The sequence below is a fragment of the Somniosus microcephalus genome, chromosome 5 (assembly GCF_052327205.1).
Source record: "Somniosus microcephalus isolate GS21.2 chromosome 5, FLI_Smic_1.0, whole genome shotgun sequence".
NCBI lineage: Eukaryota > Metazoa > Chordata > Chondrichthyes > Squaliformes > Somniosidae > Somniosus > Somniosus microcephalus.
The window spans coordinates 4,808,216-4,829,579 of record NC_140991.1 but is presented as its reverse complement, the minus strand read 5'-3'; the positions used below and the strand labels follow the sequence as shown (position 1 = coordinate 4,829,579).

General features: G+C 52.8%; 1 protein-coding gene across 1 annotated transcript in view; it reads right to left on the bottom strand.

The window, feature by feature from the left end:
• Positions 1–541: 541 nt before the first annotated feature.
• The window catches only part of LOC147116825 (fucolectin-like), a 43,631-nt gene continuing 22,808 nt past the window's right edge, over positions 542–21,364 (bottom strand). The window contains exons 4-5 of the mRNA XM_085987238.1: positions 19,626–19,803; positions 542–1,135 (exon numbers count right to left, since the gene is read on the bottom strand). Of these exons, the coding sequence (XP_085843364.1) occupies positions 19,653–19,803 (151 nt within the window). The 3' untranslated portion in view covers positions 542–1,135; positions 19,626–19,652. The remainder of the gene's footprint in view (positions 1,136–19,625; positions 19,804–21,364) is intronic.

The window sequence follows — 21,364 nt, the reverse complement described above, 5'->3', positions numbered from 1 at the left end:
GAGAGCCCGGGGTGGGGGGAGAGAGCCCGGGGTGGGGGGAGAGAGAGCCCGGGGGGAGAGAGAGCCCGGGGTGGGGGGGAGAGAGCCCGGGGTGGGGAGAGAGAGAGCCCGGGGTGGGGGGAGAGAGAGCCCGGGGGGAGAGAGAGCCCGGGGTGGGGGGAGAGAGAGCCCGGGGTGGGGGGAGAGAGAGCCCGGGGTGGGGGGAGAGAGTGCCCGGGGTGGGGAGAGAGTGAGCCCGGGGGAGCGGGGGGAGAGAGAGCCCGGGGTGGGGAGAGAGAGAGCCCGGGGTGGGGGGAGAGAGAGCCCGGGGTGGGGGGGAGAGAGAGCCCGGGGGAGCGGGGAGACAGAGCCCGGGGGGAGGGGCAGATCCCGGGGGGAGGGGCAGATCCCGGGGGAGATGGTTTCCGTGTACAATGGGGAAATGGGAATGTGAAAAGGTGAGAAATATTCCTTCAAGGGGAGGGAGATTGTGTGGAACGAGTCTCTGAGCATCCAGTGGGTCTCTGTTTTAGTGAACAGAACGGACACAGCAACAAGGACCTGCAGTCAGTTATTTTATTGATTTATTCAGACAGAAATGGCAGGAAGGTTACAGATCACACGCACATCCTCACAGAACAGTAACTCTCCAGTGCAGACAGTGAATGGGGAGTCAGTACAGGGCCCTTATCAGACAGACACTGATGGGGATAAACTGCACGGACTCCAGGATTAATCCTGGCTCTGTTCAGAACAGCAGATGTTACATTCGAGCAGGAATTCCTGTTTCAAGGTGTGGGACAGTCAGTGGGACGGGGCTGGGTCTGATGCGGTCACTCTGTACCCTTTGTCCTGGGCGCAGTGATCCACAGACTCTTTCCCTGGTGACTGGTTCCCTTTCACTGATCACTGCCCTGGTGCTTGTGATTTCTCTGCAGGTATTTTACTGATAGTCCATCGACTGTTTCTTCTCGGATGTGTTGCAGAAACCCTTAAAGGGAGTCTCATTGTGATAAATCATTGCTTAAAGCTGAGTTGGCCTGAGCTGGGCCCAGGAGAAGAAGCTGGGAATGATCAGGATTGGTTGCAGAAGCTCAAAGCACAAAGCGGATATTCCCAAACAAGCGGTCATTGCAGTTTGGAACATTGCGGAATTCTGGAAAAAAAAATGACAGGACAAACGTTCAGTTGGTGTGGGAATGAATATCCACGTCTAATATTGGAACCCATTCATTGGGATCATTAGAAGCTGAATATTTTATGGGATTGGACGGAGTGTCATAGAGTCATAGAGTTATACAGCACGGATAGAGGCCCTTCGGCCCATCGTGTCCGCGCCGGCCATCACGCCCTGTCTAATCTAATCCCATATTCCAGCATTTGGTCCGTAGCCTTGTATGCTATGGCATTTCAAGTGCTCATCCAAATGCTTCTTGAATGTTGTGAGGGTTCCAGCCTCCACAACCCTTTCAGGCAGTGAGTTCCAGACTCCAACCACCCTCTGGGTGAAAAAGTTCTTTCTCAAATCCCCTCTAAACCTCCCGCCCTTTACCTTGAATCTATGCCCCCTAGTTATTGACCCTTCTACTAAGGGAAAAAGCTCCTTAGTATCCATCCTATCTATGCCCCTCATAATTTTGTACACCTCAATCATGTCCCCCCTCAGCCTCCTCTGCTCCAAGGAAAACAAACCCAATCTGCCCAGTCTCTCTTCATAGCTGAAGCACTCCAGCCCTGGTAGCATCCTGGTGAATCTCCTCTGCACCCTCTCCAAAGCTATCACATCCTTCCTGTAGTGTGGCGACCAGAACTGCACACAGTATTCCAGCTGTGGCCTAACCAGTGTTTTATACAGCTCCATCATAACCTCCTTACTCTTATATTCTATGCCTCGGCTAATGAAGGCAAGTATCCCATATGCCTTTTTTACCACCTTATCCACCTGTTCCGCCGCCTTCAGGGATCTGTGTACTTGCACACCCAGATCCCTCTGACCCTCCATCTTGCCTAGGGTCTTACCATTCATTGTGTATTCCCTTGTCTTGTTAGTCCCCCCAAAGTGCATCACCTCGCACTTTTCCGGGTTAAATTCCATTTGCCACTGTTCCGCCCATCTGACCAACCCATCGATATCGTCCTGCAGACTGAGACTGTGACATATATCAGCCCAACCAATGGGAATGGCAGAGAGATCCTCCTCTTCTGATTGGACGATTTGGATGACACTGGTGTCCCCAATCAAAAAAATCCAATTAACAAGAGTGACCCTTCTTTATTGGGGACTTGGCCTGGAGGGTGTTGCACAGAGCAGTCCCGTGCAATAAGATTTTAAACAAGTTCATGGACTCCCAGGCCGCTTGCTATTATTGCAGCCGAGAGGAGTCTGTGTTCCATGTTTATACGGAGTGTGAGAGGTTGTAGCCCTTGTTCCATTTTTTGAAGGGGCTGCTCCTCGATTTTTGGCTGCACTTCCGTCCCACGCTCCTGATCTACGGTCACCCGGTGCGGAGGGGAGCGGGCGGGTCAGGGGACCTCCTCGCGGGCCTACTCCTGGGCCTGGCCAAAGTGGCCATTAACAGGTCCAGGCAGCGGGCGGTCCAGGGGGTTGTTCGGCCCGACTGCCTGCCTCTCTTCCACAGCCACGTTCACCCCTGGGTGGCCCTGGAGATGGAGTACGTGGTGTCCGCCGGCGCGCTCGAGGCCTTCCGGTGGGAGCCGCGGGGACTGGAGTGCATCATCTCCCCAGACAATCAAATTTTAATTTAATTTGATAAGTTTTATTTAAAGTTCTGATAATTTTCATTTAATTTACAGTTAATTTGGTTCAATAAAAAAGAGGACCCATCTTAAAGAGGAACAAATATTAAAATTCAAATTATAAGTAAAACCAAAGTGGAAAAGTAAACAAATAAATTAAATCAGAAGATTATTTACAGAGTCCACCCTCCGTCTCCACTCCCTCCAGTGGACACGGAGCCCTCCCTCTCCACTCCCTCCAGTGGACACTGGGCCCTCCCTCTACACTCCCTCCAGGGGACACTGGTTCCGCCCTCTCCAGGCCCTCCAGTGGACACTGGGCCCTCCCTCTCCCCTCGCTCTAGTGGAAACTGGGTCCTCCCTCTCCAGGCCCTCCAGTGGACACTGTGCCTGCCCGCTCCAGGCCCTCCAGTGGACAGTGGGCCCTTCCTCTCCAGGCCCTCCGCTGGACACTGGGCCCTCCCTCTCCACTCCCTCCAGTGGACACTGGGCCCTCTCCAGGCCCTCCAGTGGACACTGGGCCCTCTCTCTCCATTCACTCCAGTGGGCACTGGGCCATCTCCAGGCACTCCAGTGGACACTGGGCCCTCCCTCTTCACTCCCTCCAGTGCACACTGGGCCCTCCCTCTCCACTCCCTCCAGAGGACACTGGGCCCTCCCTCTCCACTCCCTCCAGTGGGCGCTGGGCCCTCCCTCTCCAGGCACTCCAGTGGACACTGGTCCCTCCCTCTCCAGCCACTCCAGTGGTCACTGGGCCCTCTCTCTCCACTCACTCCAGCGGACTCTGGGACCTCCCTCTCCAGGCCCCCCAGTGGACACTGGGCCCTCCCTCTCCACTCCCTCCAGTGGACACTGGGCCCTCCCTCTCCAATCCCTCCAGTGGACACTGGGCCCTTCCTCTCTACTCCCTCCAGTGGACACTGGGCACTCCCTCTCCAGGCCCTCCAGTGGACACTGGACCCTCGTTCTCCACTCCCTGCAGTGGACACTTGGCCCTCCATCTCCATTCCCGCCAGTGGACACTGGGCCCTCCCTCTCCACTCCCTCCAGTGGACACTGGGCCCTCTCTCTCCAATCCCTCCAGTGGAAACTGGGCCTTCCCTCTCCATTCACTCCAGTGGACACTGGGCCCTCCCTCTCCACTGCCTCCAGTGGACACTGGGCCCTCCCTCTCCATTCACTCCAGTGGACACTGGGCCCTCCACCTCCACTGCCTCCAGTGGACACTGGGCCCTCCCTCTCCATGCCCTCCAGTGGACACTGGGCCCTCTCTCTCCAATCCCTCCAGTGGACACTGGGCCCTCTCTCTCCACTCCCTCCAGTGGACACTGGGCATGCCCTCTCCACTCCCACTGGTGGACACTGACCTCTCCCTCTCCACTCCCTCCAGTGGACACTGGGCCCTCCCTCTCCAATGCTCCAGTGGGCTCTGGGCCCTCCCTCTCCACTCACTCCAGTGGACAATGGGCCCTCTCTCTCCACTACCTCCAGTTGACACTGGGCCCTCTCTCTCCACTCCCTCCAGTGGACACTGGGCCCTCCCTCTACACTCCCTCCAGTGGACACTGGGACCTTCCTCTCATCTCCCTCCAGTGGACACTGGGCCCTCCCTCTCCACTCCATCTAGTGGACACTGGGCCCTCCCTCTCCACACCCTCCAGTGGACACTGGGCCCTCCCTCTCCACTCCCTCCAGTGGACACTGGGCCCTCCCTCTCCAATGCTCCAGTGGACTCTGGGCCCTCCCTCTCCACTCACTCCAGTGGACAATGGGCCCTCTCTCTCCACTACCTCCAGTTGACACTGGGCCCTCTCTCTCCACTCCCTCCAGTGGACACTGGGCCCTCCCTCTCCACTCCCTCCAGTGGACACTGGGACCTTCCTCTAATCTCCCTCCAGTGGACACTGGGCCCTCCCTCTCCACTCCATCTAGTGGACACTGGGCCCTCCCTCTCCACACCCTCCAGTGGACACTGGGCCCTCCCTCTCCACTCCCTCCAGTGGACACTGGGACCTCCCTCTCCACTCCCTCCAGTGGACACTGGGCCCTCCCTCTCCACTCCATCTAGTGGACACTGGGCCCTCCCTCTCCACACCCTCCAGTGGACACTGGGCCCTCCCTCTCCAGGCCCTCCAGTGGACACTGGGCCCTCCCTCTCCACTCACAGCAGTTGGCACTGGGCCCTCTCCACTCACTCCAGTGGACATTGGGCCCTCCCTCTCCACTCACTCCAGTGGACACTGGGTCCTACCTCTCCACTCCCTCCAGTGGACACTGAGTCCTCCCTCTCCACTCGCTCCAGTGGACACTGGGCCCTCCCTCTTCACTCCCTCCAGGGGACACTGGGTCCGCCCTCTCCAGGACCTCCAGTGGACACTGGGTCCTCCCTCTCCACTCCCGCTAGTGGACACCGGGCCCTCCCTCTCCACTCCCTCCAGTGGACACTGGGCCCTCCCTCTCCAGGCCCTCCAGTGGACATGGGCACTCGCTCTCCAGGCCCTCCGATGGACACCGGGCCCTCCCTCTCCACTCCCTCCGGTGGACACTGGGCCCACCCTCTCCAATCCCTCCAATGGATACTGGGCCCTCCATCTCCACTCCCTCCAGTGGATACTGGGCCCTCCATCTCCACTCCCTCCAGTGGACATTGGTGTAGTGTATGTAACCGTTCCACCTTTAAGAGAACTATTTTAAGGGTTGCACTACTTTATCTTGGCTGCTGTATACTGTAATACCGGTGGTGACCACACCAGTATATAAGTGCTGTGTAATGATTTATTGGGCAGTTCCGCCCTGACCTTCGACTAGTAAAGACCTGTTAATTTTTACTCTTGTGGTCTGTGTAGTAATTCTCAATATAACACACAGACTTAACAGTGGTGACGAGTTCGATCTTACCCTGCGGCAGAGATACATCCAAAGCAGTTTAACGGGCATCGAGAAGAGGCATCCGCCCTCATCATTCTGCTGAGAGAAGACTCGGGTCTGCAGAGCAAAGGAAGAATTCTGACACGAAGCCTTCCATCAGCAACAGGCAGGATCATCCCTTCTATCACGGTGGTGGGTAAGCCGATCAGCGACGAGCAGCAACTCGGCCACGTTGGCTGTGAAATAGGGGAGGGAAGAACGGAGGATATAAGGGCGGAGAACTCGACCACGGCCGGGGAAAAGAGCCGGACAGAAGTCGGGGCCAGAGGCGCTGAGACTGGGGCAGCGTAAGGCACGGAAGCCGCGGTGAAGGCAAACGCAGCCGGTGTGAGAGACCGCAGCGAATGCAAACGCAGCCGGTGTGAGAGACCGGGCTGCAAGCGGGCTGGGAGACACAACAGCGTCGAGAGAGAGCTCGACCGCGACCGGTGAAAAAAGGCCGGCAGCTACCGAGGCCACGAGGGGCAGTGACCGGGACAGCAAGGCGTGGGAGAAAATTTTAAAAAAACGCGGAGAACTCAGCCGCAGCCGGGGGGGAAAGGACCGGACTGCAAGAGGGGCTGGGAGGCACGATTTGAGAACCGCTTGCGCGGGAGAAAATTAAAAAAAAAAAAAAAAAAACGCGGAGAACTCAGCCGCAGCCGGGGGGAAAGGACCGTACTGCAAGAGGGGCTGGGAGGCACGATTGAAAACCGCTGGGGAGGGCGAACGCAGCAATACAGCAATCACCGTTACAGCCAGCGGGAGAGACAGAGCCCGAGCGAGCGGGAGAGACAGAGCCCGAGCGAGCGGGAGAGACAGAGCCCGAGCGAGCGAGCGAGACTGAGTGAGCGGGAGAGAGAAGAGACCGAGCGAGCGAGGGAGACCAAGCGAGGGAGACCGAGACCGAGCGAGGGAGACCGAGCGAGCGAGTGAGAACGAGACTCAGCGAGCGAGGGAGAACGAGACTGAGCGAGCGAGGGGGAACGAGACCGAGCGAGCAAGGGAGACTGTGCGAGCGAGGGAGACCGAGCGAGCGAGGGAGAACGAGACCGAGTGAGGGAGACCGAGCGAGGGAGACCGAGACCGAGCAGCGGGAGTGACAAGAGACAGCCAGCGGGGGAGAAAGGCAAACGCGGGAAGCCGCCATTTTCGGAGGCGGGGAAGAAGACAAGCGCGGGAAACCGCCATTTTGAAAAAAAAAAAGTTAAAGCAAAATTTCTTTTTGTTCTCAAGAAGATTGCGAGGATGCCTAAGCGTGGTAACATCAATGATTTCGATCCCGATGTGGAAGATTGGGCCACGTATGTAGAACGCATAGAGATATATTGTAAGGCAAATAAAATATCAAATGATGATAAAGCACTAACCTTACTAAACTCAATGGGTGCAAAGACATACGGGCTATTGAAGCATCTTCTATCACCAGCTAAATTGGCGGATCAGACTTTCGCTAATATTGTTGCTGTCCTGAAGGATCATTTGAACCCCACACCGCTGATGTTAGCGGAACGATTTAAATTTTATGCGAGAACACAACTGAAAGAGGAAAGCAACACGGAGTACTTAATTGAACTGCGTAAGCTAGCGAAATACTGTCAGTTTGGGGAAAGACTGACAGAGGCACTGAGAGACAAATTCGTGTGCGGATTGTCGAAAGAATGAACACAAAAGCGGCTGCTTGAAGAGAATGATCTTACACTTGATAAGGCTGTCTCTATTGCAGCATCGCACGAAGCCGCGGTGAGAGGCACTGCGGAAATGCAGCTGAAGGCAGCGGTACTCGGCGTAGATCAAATGGCTTTGGGTACAACGAAATGTTATCATTGTGGGAAGACAACACACGATCAGAACCAATGCTGGTTTAAAAACCAGGAATGTAGAAAATGTGGCAAGCTTGGTCACATAGCTAAAGTATGCCGGTCAGGAAAGAAGACCAGCAACAAAAAGTCACCGCAGGAAAAGTGCAGAAAGGTACATAAGGTGGCTGAGAAGAGTTCGGATGAACAGAATTCGGATTCAGACTCCAACAGCAAGGAACTGGGTAGTCTGAGAATTCACAATGTGAGTAAGGAAGCTGACCGACAAACTAACTGGGTCACATTGCAGATAGCAGGAGTCCATGTGAAGATGGAATTGGATACCAGATCGGCGTTGACGGTCATGAATAAGCAAGATTACAAAAGGTTATTCAAACATATTCCCCTACGGGATACGGAGATAGTATTGCGGACATACACGGGGCAAAGAGGATACCCCATCGGAAAGATAAAAGTCAAGGTGAGACACAAGGGCAAAGAACACCAAGGAACGGACATATATGTACTACCTGAGGGAGGTCCACCACTTCTGGGACAGGAGTGGATCAAGAAAATAAATATGGACTGGCACTCCCTAAAAGCAATGACGGTAGATTCCGGAAAAAGAAAAGATGTCAAACCTGAACGATTGTCCAGAATATTGGATGAGGGCATATGCAGCAGTGACAGTGACAAAGTAGAGAGTGAGAACTCAGTGAAGACAATCAGCTCAGACTCTGGAACTGATGATGGTAAGACCAGCCCATGTGCAAAAGACAAGTCTAAAATGGACTTGCAGACTAATGATGGAAAAACGAAGGAGTGCATAAATGCTTCAAAAGAGAACAAAGTATCAGAACAGAAGCGGTTAAAAACTGTCCTTGAGCTACAGTACGTTTTGGACAAATTGGGTGAAGATGATACGCGCACTGACTTGAAACAAGGTTGGAATGGGTCTCCTGTCCTTACTGAAGAAGAACTGGGAATGTTGGACGAATTCTACAAGCTGGTACAACCTGAGCGAGACATGAACCTCAGGTTGTGTGAACAATTTGAACAAGCATCAGTGCACTTATGGGACCTACTGGAAGGCAAAGACAAGAAAGTCGGGGCCACAACTTACAAGAGCCTGAAGGCAATTGTCAACAGACTCCTACAGAGTGGCTACTTTGACAGCATTCATAATCACCAGAATGGTGTGTGTGAAGAAGAGGAACCATCCCCTGTAGCTGTTGAAGAACAGCCTCCAGAACCAGAACCTGAAGCAGTTGAAGAATATGTGGAGCAAACTGATGTAGAGGCAAGAGAGTTTGTGAATAGGCAGTTCATTGCAGAGACACAGTTCAGCAGCAACCAGAAAGAGCAAGCTGATGAATGGAACACAGAAACGGTTGAGGTTGTAAATTCACTGCAGCAACAGCCACAACAGCAATTAGAACAAATGATTCACTGTTTTGAGCAAGAGATGAATGCAAAGAAAAAGTTCTTTGACACAGAGTGGGAGAATCTGGGAAGACAGCAGAAGCAGCTGATTGAGAAAATGGAGCAGTAACACACAAACCGTCTGCACGATGAGGCCAAACGAATCAAAGCTGAGCAAGAAAGGGAATATGTCAAATTCATTGATCAGTTGAAAGCTAAGAAGAAAGAGCACCCTTTTGTGAGCAGTGTCAGCAGTAATAAGCCACTCAGGGAATTGGTGGCAGAGGCAAAAGCTGAAGTGATGGAGGAAATAGTAGACGAAAGAGAAGAAGCAGAAGATGATGACTCATCTGAACCATTATCACCCTTACCAGGTCACGCACGTGGTCCCTCTGAACTGAGCCAAATCAGTCTGGAAGTAGAAAAACTTCCCAAGGTACTCAAGCCTTTAGAAGTCAGCAAGGCTGGTTCTGAAGTTACGAAAGTTCAAGCTGTTAAGTACCGTGAAGGACTATTAGATGAGTCACCCCAGCAACGAGAACCTACTACACCATCGAGAACTACTACACCACCGAGGCGTTATCCGGACCGAGTCAGGAAGCGCAGGAGGCGCCTCCGCAGAGACTGAATCTGTGAACTGTTTTACATGAAGTTGTGTATATATGTTATGATGTTATGTTTAATGGGGAATATATACTGTTAAGCTAAAAAGGGAGGATTGTAGTGTATGTAACCGTTCCACCTTTAAGAGAACTACTTTAAGGGTTGCACTACTTTATCTTGGCTGCTGTATACTGTAATACCGGTGGTGACCACACCAGTATATAAGTGCTGTGTAATGATTTATTGGGCAGTTCCGCCCTGACGTTCGACGAGTAAAGACCTGTTAATTTTTACTCTTGTGGTCTGTGTAGTAATTCTCAATATAACACACAGACTTAACAATTGGGCCCTCCCTCTCCAGGCCCTCCAGTGGACATCGGGCCCTTCCTCTCCACTCCCTCCAGTGGACACTGGGCCCTCCCTCTCCACTCCCTCCTGTGGACACTGGATCCGCCCTCTCCACTCTCTCCAGTGGACACTGGGCCCTCCCTCTCCACTCCCTCCAGTGGACACTGGGCCCTCCCTCTCCACTCCCTCCAGTGGACACTGGGCCCTCCCTCTGCACTCCCTCCAGTGGACACTGGGCCCTCCCTCTCCAGTCCATGCAGTAGACACTGGGCCCTCCCTCTCCACTCCCTCCAGTGGACACTGGGCCCTCACTCTCCACTCGCTCCTGTGGACACTGGGCCCTCCCTCTCCACTCACTCCAGTGGATTCTGGGTCCTCCCTCTCCAATCCCTCCAGTGGAAACTGGATTCTCCCTCTCCACTCCCTCCAGTGGACACTGGGCCCTCCCTCTCCACTCCCTCCGGTGGACACTGGGCCCTCCCTCTCCACTCCCTCCAGTGGACACTGGGCCCTCCATCTCCACTCCCTCCAGTGGACACTGGGCCCTCCCTCTCCACTCCCTCCAGTGGACACTGGGCCCTCACTCTCCACTCCCTCCAGTGTACACTGGGCCCTCTCTCTACACTCCCTCCAGTGGACCCTGGGCCCTCCCTCTCCACTCCCTCCAGTGGACACTGGGCCCTCCCTCTCCACTCTCTCCGGTGAACACTGGGCCCTCCCTCTCCATGCCCTCCAGTGGATACTGGGCCCACCCTCTCCACGCCCTCTTGACACTGGACCCTCCCTCTCCACGCCCTCTGGTGGACAGTAGGCCCTCTCTCTCCACTCCCTCCAGTTGACACTGGGCCCTTCCACTCCAGGCCCTCCAGTGGACACTGGGCCCTCCCTCTCCAGGCCCTACAGTGGACATCGGGCCCTCCCTCTCCACTCCCTCCAGTGGACACTGGGCCCTCCCTCTCCACTCCCTCCTGTGGACACTGGATCCGCCCTCTCCACTCTCTCCAGTGGACACTGGGCCCTCCCTCTCCACTCCCTCCAGTGCACACTGGGCCCTCCCTCTCCACTCCCTCCAGTGGACACTGGGCCCTCTCTCTGCACTCCCTCCAGTGGACACTGGGCCCTCCCTCTCCAGTCCATACAGTAGACACTGGGCCCTCCCTCTCCACTCCCTCCAGTGGACACTGGGCCCTCACTCTGCACTCGCTCCTGTGGACACTGGGCCCTCCCTCTCCACTCACTCCAGTGGATTCTGGGTCCTCCCTCTCCAATCCCTCCAGTGGAAACTGGATCCTCCCTCTCCACTCCCTCCAGTGGACACTGGGCCCTCCCTCTCCACTACCTCCAGTGTACACTGGGGCCGCCATCTCCACTCCTTCCAGAGGACACTGGGCTCTCCCTCTCCACGCCCTCCTGTGGACCCTGGGCCCTCCCTCACCACTGCCTCCAGTGGACACTGGGCCCTTCCTCTCCACTCCCTCCAGTGGACATTGGGCCCTCTCTCTCCACTCCCTCCAGTGGTCACTGGCCCCTCCCTCTCCACTCCCTCCAGTGGACACTGACCCCTCCCTCTCCACTCCCTCCAGTGGACACTGGGCCCTCACTCTCCACTCGCTCCTGTGGACACTGGGCCCTCCCTCTCCACTCACTCCAGTGGATTCTGGGTCCTCCCTCTCCAATCCCTCCAGTGGAAACTGGATCCTCCCTCTCCACTCCCTCCAGTGGACACTGGGCCCTCCCTCTCCACTACATCCAGTGTACACTGGGGCCGCCATCTCCACTCCCTCCAGTGGACACTGGGCTCTCCCTCTCCACTCCCTCCTGTGGATCCTGGGCCCTCCCTCTCCACTCCCTCCAGTGGACACTGGGCCCTCTTTCTCCTTTCCTAAACCTCTTCTCCTTTAAGATGCTCCTTAAAACCACCTCTTTGACCAGGCTTTTGGTCCCCTGTCCTAACACCTCATGTGGCCTGACGTGAAATTTTGTCTGGTAATTTGCTCCTGTGAAGCACCGTGGGACAGTTTACTACGTGAAGTTGTTGTTGTTATAGGACAGCAGGCAAAGCTTCACAAAGGCTGTCACAGCCCCTGAGAAACCGGCCTAAATCCAGCCTGATATCCGGCCATGTCCACAACCCTGATCTCCTCACTGCGGGGGAATCTTCCCAAAGTTCAGAAGAACATGGCTTGGAGAACTAACTGCCGGGGGTGAGGGAGGAGGAGAGGAGGGGGAAAGATGGGCAGAGAGGGTGAGAGGAGAGGGGAGGGGTGGAGGGGAATGAGGGGGAGTGAGGGGAGAAGGGGGAAAGAGGGGTGGAGCAGGTGAGAGGTGTTGAGGGGGAGCAGGAGAGGAAGTGTAGGATGGGGGGCTGAGAGGGGGTGGGAGGGGGTGAGAGGGGGGAGGGGAGGGGGTGAAGGAGGGGGAGAGAGGGGGAGTGGGATGTGGTGGGTTATATTTTCCAAGGGTCATGGAGCACATTCATTTGAGGCATTTTCTGTCATTAGTGGAGTTTCCTGTTGCTCTCTCTCTCCTCCTCCTCTCCCCTTCCTGTTGCTCTCTCTCCCCTCCTCCTCTCCCCTTCCTGTTGCTCTCTCTCCCCTCCTCCTCTCCCCCTTCCTGTTGCTCTCTCTCCCCTCCTCCTCTCCCCCTTCCTGTTGCTCTCTCTCCCCTCCTCCTCTCTCCCTTCCTGTTGCTCTCTCTCCCCTCCTCCTCTCCACTTCCTGTTACTCTCTCCCCTCCTCCTCTCTCCCTTCCTGTTGCTCTCTCTCCCCTCCTCCTCTCCCCCTTCCTGTTGCTCTCTCTCCCCTCCTCCTCTCCACTTCCTGTTACTCTCTCCCCTCCTCCTATCTCCCTTCCTGTTGCTCTCTCTCCCCTCCTCCTCTCTCCCTTCCTGTTGCTCTCTCTCCCCTCCTCCTCTCCCCTTCCTGTTGCTCTCTCTCCCCTCCTCCTCTCTCCCTTCCTGTTGCTCTCTCTCCCCTCCTCCTCTCCCCCTTCCTGTTGCTCTCTCTCCCCTCCTCCTCTCCACTTCCTGTTACTCTCTCCCCTCCTCCTCTCTCCCTTCCTGTTGCTCTCTCTCCCCTCCTCCTCTCTCCCTTCCTGTTGCTCTCTCCCCTCCTCCTCTCTCCCCCTTCCTGTTGCTCTCTCTCCCCTCCTCCTCTCTCCCTTCCTGTTGCTCTCTCTCCCCTCCTCCTCTCTCCCTTCCTGTTGCTCTCTCCCCTCCTCCTCTCCCCCTTCCTGTTGCTCTCTCTCCCCTCCTCCTCTCCCCCTTCCTGTTGCTCTCTCTCCCCTCCTCCTCTCCCCTTTCTATTGCTCTGCCTTTCAACCCCCTGGAAGTGCGTGAGTTTTTTAAATCAGAAATTGTAAACCAAAGTATTTAAATGGACTTCAAACAGTAAAAATAAATGGTTAATGCTGTTAGATCCGTGTGTTAATGGAGACACGGAATGCAGGAGTTGATTTAACAAGTGTTTACTGAACAAAGTCTGGAGGTGAACTAACTACACAAGACGCTACACAGGCTTATATACCCGAGTGGTCACTACTGGTACTACAGTATATAGGGGCTTCAAAAACATAGTTCCTCTTAAACGTACATACACTGCAATTCCTCCCGTTTTAGATAAATAGTACATAACATTTTAAGTAATCATTAAATAACATTTTTACAAGAACAATAATATACACATTTGCTGAAGTTAATCAATTACAAATTCAGTCTCTCTGGAGGCTTCCTGACTCAGTCCGGATAACGCCTCGGTGGTGTAGTAGGTTTCGGTGGTGTAGTAGGTTCTTTTGGCAAGGTCGATTCGGCTTCAAGGCCAGTGTCGGGTTCATCTGGTTCCAGTATCACCGGATCGGAGGTAGATACTATGGGTATCTCTGCTTCATCACTAGGCATATAGAGTTGTGGTGTAGGTTGTCCTTTTTCGGATGACTCTATGACCTGGTCAGCATGGCGCCTTATTATGCTTTCTCCAATGTCCACGGTATACATCAGCGGTCCTAGTCGTGTGCAAATAGTTCCAGGCTGCCATTTCTCGGTACGGTAGTCCCGGGCCAAAACTGGTTGACCTATCTGGAAGGTTCTAGTTGGCCTTTCGTTCATGCTTTGAAATTGACGGTTCTCTACGTCCCTTCTGATGTTTGGCTTGACCAAGTCCAGCCGGCATCTTAGTCTTCTATTGAAAAACATCATGGCGGGGGTTTGGTTTGTAACCACATGTGTTGCATTCCTGTACGCAAACAAGAAGTTATCTACCTTATGTTGTAGATTTATGTCTTCATTACCCATGGCCTTTATGGCCTTCTTGAAGGTCTGGACAAACCTTTCAGCCAATCCATTGGTGGCGGGATGGTATGGGGCGGATGTGTAGTGCTTAACCCCATTGTTTTTTAAGAACTTCCTGAATTCTTCGGATACAAATTGCGGTCCATTATCAGAACAGATCTGTTCAGGCAGCCCATTCCTGGCGAATATGGTCCTTAATACTGTGATGGTTTTTTCCGTGGTGGTGGAGGACATCTTTATTACCTCCGGCCACTTGGAGTGTGCATCAACCGCGATTAAGAACATTGAGTCCATAAATGGACCAGCAAAGTCGATATGTACCCTTTGCCATGGAGATGAGGGCCACTCCCATGGATGTAGAGGGGCTTGTGGTGCGGCGTTTTGGACCTTCTGGCATCCTAGACAGCTCTTGGTCATTTCTTCGATGTCTCCATCGATACCTGGCCACCACACAAACGCTCTGGCTAAGTTCTTCATTTTCACTCCACCCAGATGCCCCTCGTGAAGCTCCTTTAGCACTTTATCCTTGAGTTTGGGTGGAATCACCACTCTAGATCCACACATCAAGGTTCCTCAGCACACTGACAGCTGTTCTCTTTTTTGCGAGAATGCTGGCAACAGTGGTTTGCCATGTGCTGGCCATCCCTTCACCGTTAAATCGTAGACTCGTGAGAGAGTCGGGTCATTTCTCGTTTCCTTTTTAATGGTAGAATTTGTCACCGGTAGACATTCGACTATGGTCGAGTGGAACATCTCCACTGGGTCCACTGTAGGCGCCTCTTCTACCGTTGGCAACGGTAGGCGCGATAACCCGTCAACTTTCCCATGCTGTTTTGTTCCTTTGTATTCTATATCATATTGGTGTGCCCCTAGGAAAAGGGACCACCTCTGTAGCCTTTGCGCTGTCATAATGGGAACGCCCTTTCTAGGGTTGAATATGGAGACGAGGGGTTGATGGTCAGTCAACAAGGTAAATTTTTGTCCATGTAGGTAATGGTTGAATTTCTTCACCCCCCACACCAGGCTGAGTGCCTCCCTGTCGATCTGGGCATAGTTACGCTCAGCTGAGTTCAATGAGCGTGACGCAAAAGCTATCGGCCGCTCCGAGCCATCAGGGAATCTGTGCGATAATACCGCTCCCACGCCATAAGGGGATGCATCGCACGCCAGTCTGATTGGCAGTGATGGGTTGTAATGAGCCAACACTTCCCTGGACGTGATCAAGCCTTTGCATTTATGGAAGGCACGTTTACAGTCTTCGCTCCATTTCCAAACTACTCCTGTTTGTAGCAGTGCGTTAAGAGGGTGCAGAACCGTCGACAAGTTTGGTAAAAATTTATGATAGTAATTTATGAATCCCAGGAACGACCTTAATTGTGAGACATTTTCAGGTGCTGGGGCCTTTACGACTGCTTCAATTTTTTCAGGTGACTTATGCAACCCTTCTTCGTTAATGACATGGCCACAATATGATATTTGTTTTTGGAAAAATTCGCACTTGGGGCGATTTGCTCGTAGGCCCCGTTCTCTCAGCCTCGTGAGCACCTGCTCCAAATTGGCAAGGTGCTCGATGTCGTTTTCTCCTGTTACAAGGATGTCGTCTAGGTAGCATTGAGTCCCCGGAATCCCTTGCAGGGCTTGCTCCATAACTCTTTGCCAGATAGCCGGAGCTGATGCCACTCCGAAAACCAGTCGATTGTACTGGTACAGGCCTTTGTGTGTGTTTATTGTGAGATACTTTTTAGAGGCCTCCTCAACCTCCATCTGTAGATATGCCTGTGCTAAGTCAATTTTGGTGAAACGTTTCCCTCCGGATAGTGAGGCGAAAAAATCTTCTATCCTCGGAAGAGGATACTGTACCATGTGAAGAATCGGGTTTACAGTCACCTTGAAGTCCCCACAGATGCGAATTTTTCTCTGTTCTTCAGATTTATCATTATTCAACGTTTTCTTCATGACCGGGACGATGGGTGTTGCCCACTTGCTCCAATCTACCTTGGATAACACGCCTGCTTTTTCCAAATTCTCCAGTTCTGCCTCGACGGCTGGACGAATTGCGTATGGCACCGGCCTTGCCTTAAAAAACTTGGGAATTGCCGCATCTTCCACTTTTATTGAGGCGGTGGCGCCTTTCAGGATTCCTAGTTCCTGTTGAAACACTTCTTTGGCGTTAGCCAAGATTTCTTTTAATCGTCCAGGCATGAGGTCATCATCATTTTTTTTCTTACTGGTCACCGTCAGTGCCTGAATGGAGTGCCAGTCTAAACGTATCTTTCTGATCCATTCACGTCCCAACAACGGTGGACCACCATCTTGCAGATCGTATAAATACAACTTCTGTATTTCCTTGCCGTTGTATACAACAGGCACCCTTATTTTCCCTCTGGGGTATACTTTCTGCCCCGTGTATGTCTTCAAGATAATGGATGTGTCTTTCAAAGGTATATGCGGAAATAGCCGCTCGTAATCCCGTCAACTAATGATGGTCAGAGCTGATCCTGTATCCAGCTCCATTTTGACTGGGGACCCCGCTATCGTGAGGGTAACCCAAATGGTCTGGTAATCTTCTTTGGCAAATACATTATGTAATTTGAGACAGCTTAGTCTCTTGTTTCCGGAGTCGCTATCGCTCTTCTGGTCTTCGGAGCTACTGTCCGTCATCATTTGTACCTTTCTGTACTTTTCCTTATTGACCTTTTTACTGTCAGCGGATTTTTTTCCAGATCTGCATACACGTGCAATGTGTCCCATCTTTCCGCATTGCCTGCATGCTTTGTCCTTGAACCAGCAGTCCCTCTGGTCATGGGTGGATCTGCCGCAGCGATAACATCTCTCAAAACCCCATGTCATTTCATGGGTGCTGAAGTCCTGTGGCTTTTGCTGTATCTCTGCAGCTCCTCTTGCTGCTGCTTTACAGCCACACTGAAAGCCTTGTCCAGTGTCAAATCTTTCTCAGAAAGTAGTCTTTTCTGTGTTCCTTCACTTAGGAGACCGCAGACGAATTTGTCTCGAAGAGAATCTGCCAGTCCTGCCCCGAATTGGCAGTGCTTTGACAGCTTTCATAATTCGGTGAGGTAATCAGCGTTACTTTCATTCTTGTGCTGATTCCTCCTGAAGAATTTGAATCGTTCCGCTATCAGCAGCGGTGTTGGGTTTAAGTGCTCCTGTAAGGTATCAACAATCTCCTTAAAATTCTTGTCCATCGGTTTGGCTGGAGTGATCAAGTTTCGTAACAGCCCGTATGTCCTTGCGCCCATCAGATTTAGAAGTACTGATGCCTTTTTATCATCCGCTACTTCATTCGCCTTGCAATATACCTCCACTCTTTCCACATATGTGGTCCAATCTTCTATATCACTATCAAAAGCAGTAATATTGCCAGTCTTCGGCGTCTTGAAAATCTAAAATGGCGCTTCCCGCGCCTTTCCTCCGTCCCCGATGGATCAAAATGGCGCCTCCCGCGCTTTTCTTCCCTGCCGAGTTAAGATGGCGCCTCCCGCGCTTTCCTGCCGCTGCCGCTGCTGCCAACGCTGTTCCCCGCGGTTCCCGTTGCGACCTGCAGCTTTTCGCGGTATTTCTATTTTTTTTTATATATATCTCTTCAATAGTTTCTCCATTACTTGGAGAACCGTTCCCATCGTGGAGCGGACCCTCTGGGACTTTCCCCTCCCTCTGCTCGGTCCGAACGCTGACCTGCTTTGCAGCACCGGCCACGCCCTGAGTGCTCCACCCTCTCTCTCTCTTTGCTTCTGCTTCCCGACTCGCTGCCCGGCCCCATTGCAGAGCCACCCGATCGAGCTCTAGCCCACCGCAGCCCAGGAAGGATCAGTGCACTACCTGCCACCAGCCCGTTTCCACAGTTTTTTTTTTTGCTTCTGGCTTCGACCTTCGTCTGAGGAATCGATCCCCTTGAGGTGCTGCCGAATTGCAGGTAAGTTCGTTTCTAACTCGTCGCCACTGTTAGAGCTGTGTGTTAATGGAGACACGGAATGCAGGAGTTGATTTAACAAGTGCTTACTGAACAAAGTCTGGAGGTGAACTAACTACACAAGACGCTACACAGGCTTATATACCCGAGTGGTCACTACTGGTACTACAGTATACAGGGGCTTCAAAAACATAGTTCCTCTTAAAGGTACATACACTACAAATGCGACCCATTAAACCGAGGCATTGGGCGAATATGTTGTCCATTTTAAAAGAGCTGCTAATGAGGGGCCTGGATAGAGTGGATAGGAAGGTCCTATTTCACTTAGCAGAGGTCAATAACCAGGGTGGCACAGATTTAAAGTAATTGGTCAAAGGTTTAAGAACGGATTTGAGGAGAAATTTCTTCACCAAGAGGGTGGTGGGGTTCTGGAACTCACTGCCTGAAAGGGTGGGAGAGGCTGAAACCCTCATCACATTTAAAAAGTACTTGGATATACACTTGAAGTGCCGTAACCTTCAGGGCTACGGACCAAGAGCTGGAAAGTGGGATTAGGCTGGATCGCTCTTTGTCGGCTAGCTCGGACACAATGGGCTGAATGGCCTCCTTCTGTGCCGTGAATTTCTATGATACTGTAATCTCCAGCACTGATTTCAGCCTATGTGGCCCTTTAGTTTGTTTTGACACAGCGATCAGTAAACACAAGGAAAGAGTTGCGAGCAAGGTCTGGAATGGGGCGGGAACTGAGATTGGTGTCTCCAGAAACACACGGATCATTCCCGCCACTCAAATACCCCCATGACTGCTACGTTCAAGAATGGTTGGGTAGGTGCCCAGTTTCCCCATCACACTGCAGGGAGTGTTGAGTGGCCCGAGCCCCAAGTCCATTAGAGCAGGTCAGAGGCTGGGTATTCTGCGGCGAGTGTCTCACCTCCTGACTCCCCAAAGACTTTCCACCATCTACAAGGCACAAGTAATGAGTGTGATGGAATACTCACCACTTGCCTGGATGAGTTGAGCTCCAACAGCACTCAAGAAGCTCAACACTATCCAGGACAAAGCAGCCCACTTGATTGGCACCCCACCCACCACCTTAAACATTCAGTCCCTCCACCACCGGCGCACCATGGCTGCAGTGTGTACCATCTACAAGATGCACTGCAGCAACTCACCAAGGCTTCTTCGGCAGCACCTCCCAAACCCGCGAACTCTTCCACCTAGAAGGACAAGGGCAGCAGGCGCATGGGAACACCATCACCTCCAAGTTCCCCTCCAAGTCACACACCATCCTGACTTGGAAGTCTATCGCCGTTCCTTCATCTTCGCTGGCTCAAAATCATGGAACTCCCTCCCTAACAGCACTGTGGGAGCACCTTCACCACACGGACTGCAGCGGTTCAAGAAGGCGGCTCACCACCACCTTCTCAGGGCAACAGGGGATGGGCAATAAATGCCGGCCTGGCCAACGACGCCCACATCCCATGAATAAATAATTAAATATTTACAGGAGGGAGGGAGCTCGGAAGCGGGGAGATGAAGTGTTGCAGTGGTGAGAATGAAGAATAAGCAAACACTGGAGCAGACGATTGATACTCACAGGAGGAAATGGGAGCTGCAGAATCAGTTAGGGGCCTCCATACACCTCCACCTCACACAGAGTCAGAACTCCCCGAAACGTCGGGAGGACAATGTTCACAAAACGACCGTGCAGGCCGAATGGTGCACAGTAAAATGTCGCAGTCTGTCCCCCAGGAATGGAGGAGATTGTTGCACAGCTGTAAGAGACAGAGTGAGAACAAGGATTACAGTGGGGTGTTAGATGAATCTGTAACACACTCTGCAGATTGTAGCCATCACAGGATGTCCTACATTACAGGAGGGACACCACTTTGTATAGATAGACTTGCATTTAGACTTACATTTCTATAGCGCCTTTCACAACCACCAGACGTCTCAAAATGATTTACAGCCAATGAAGTACATTTGAAGTATGGTCACTGTTGTATGTGGGAAACGCGGCAGCCAATTTGCGCACAGCAAGGTCCCACAAACAGCAATGCAACAATGACCAGATAATCTGTTTTTGTGATATGGGTTGAAGGATAAATATTGGCCAGGAGTCCGGGGAGAACTCCCCTGCTCCTGTTCAAAATAGTGCCTTGGGATCTATTACGTCCACCTGAGAGGGCAGACGGGGCCTCAGATTAACGTCGAATCTGAAAGACGGCACCTTGGACAGTGCAGCGGTCCCTCAGCACTGCGCTGGAGTGTCAGCCTAGCTTAATGTGCTCAAGTCCCTGGAGTGGGACTTGAACCCACAACCGTCTGAGTCAGAGTCTATATCACAATAGGCTGCATATTACAACTACAACTTGCATTTACATAGCACCTTTAACGTAGTAAAACATTCCAAGGCACTTCACAGGCGCGTTAGCAAACACACACAGAGGTATTAGCACAGGATTGAAGGAGTGCAGGTATCTCGGAGGGTTATGGGCCGGAGATAGGGAGGGGCGAGGCCATGGAGGGATTTGAAAACAAGGATGAGAATTTTAAAATCGAGGCTTTGCCAGACCAGGAGCCAATGTATTTCAGCGAGCACAGGGGTGATGGGTGAGCGGGACTGGGTGCGAGTTAGGACACGGGAGCAGCAGAGTTTTGGATGAGCTGAAGGTTATGGAGGGTGCAAGGTGGGAGGTCGGCCCGGAGAGTGTTGGAACAGTCGAGTCTGGAGGTTACAAAGGTATGGAGGAGGGTTTCAGCAGCAGTTGAGCTGAGGCGGGGCGGAGACGGGCAATGCTATGGAGGTGGAAGTAGGCGGCCTTGGTGATCATAGGATAATACAGCACAGAAGGAGGCCATTTGGCCCATCGAGCCTCTGTCACCTCTTTGAAAGAGTTCTCCAATTGGTCTCATTCTCCCTGATCTTAGCCCAGAGCCAGACAAATGTTTCCACTTCAAGTATTTATCCGATTACATTTAGACAAAGAAGTCCATGAGCTCCTCGGGTTTGTTGCTGGAAGGTGGCTGGTGGAGGCAGGGGAGAAGAGAAGCTGGGGATATCCTTGCATTCCAGGATTATCCTGGAAGAGCAAGCACTGTCGGCAGAGGAGAGCTGGACAATCGATGCAGAGGCTGAGGGAGGAAAGCAGTGAAGATATCCCGGTGAGAAATTTGGTGTGGTACATGGGCGGACGGTAGATTATGGTGAGTTGTAGATTGTGGTGAGTTATAGATTGTTAGGATGTGGATTGTGAGGATGTAGATTGTGAGGATGTGGATTGTGAGGATGTGGATTGTGAGGATGTGGATTGTGAGGATGTGGATTGTGGGGAT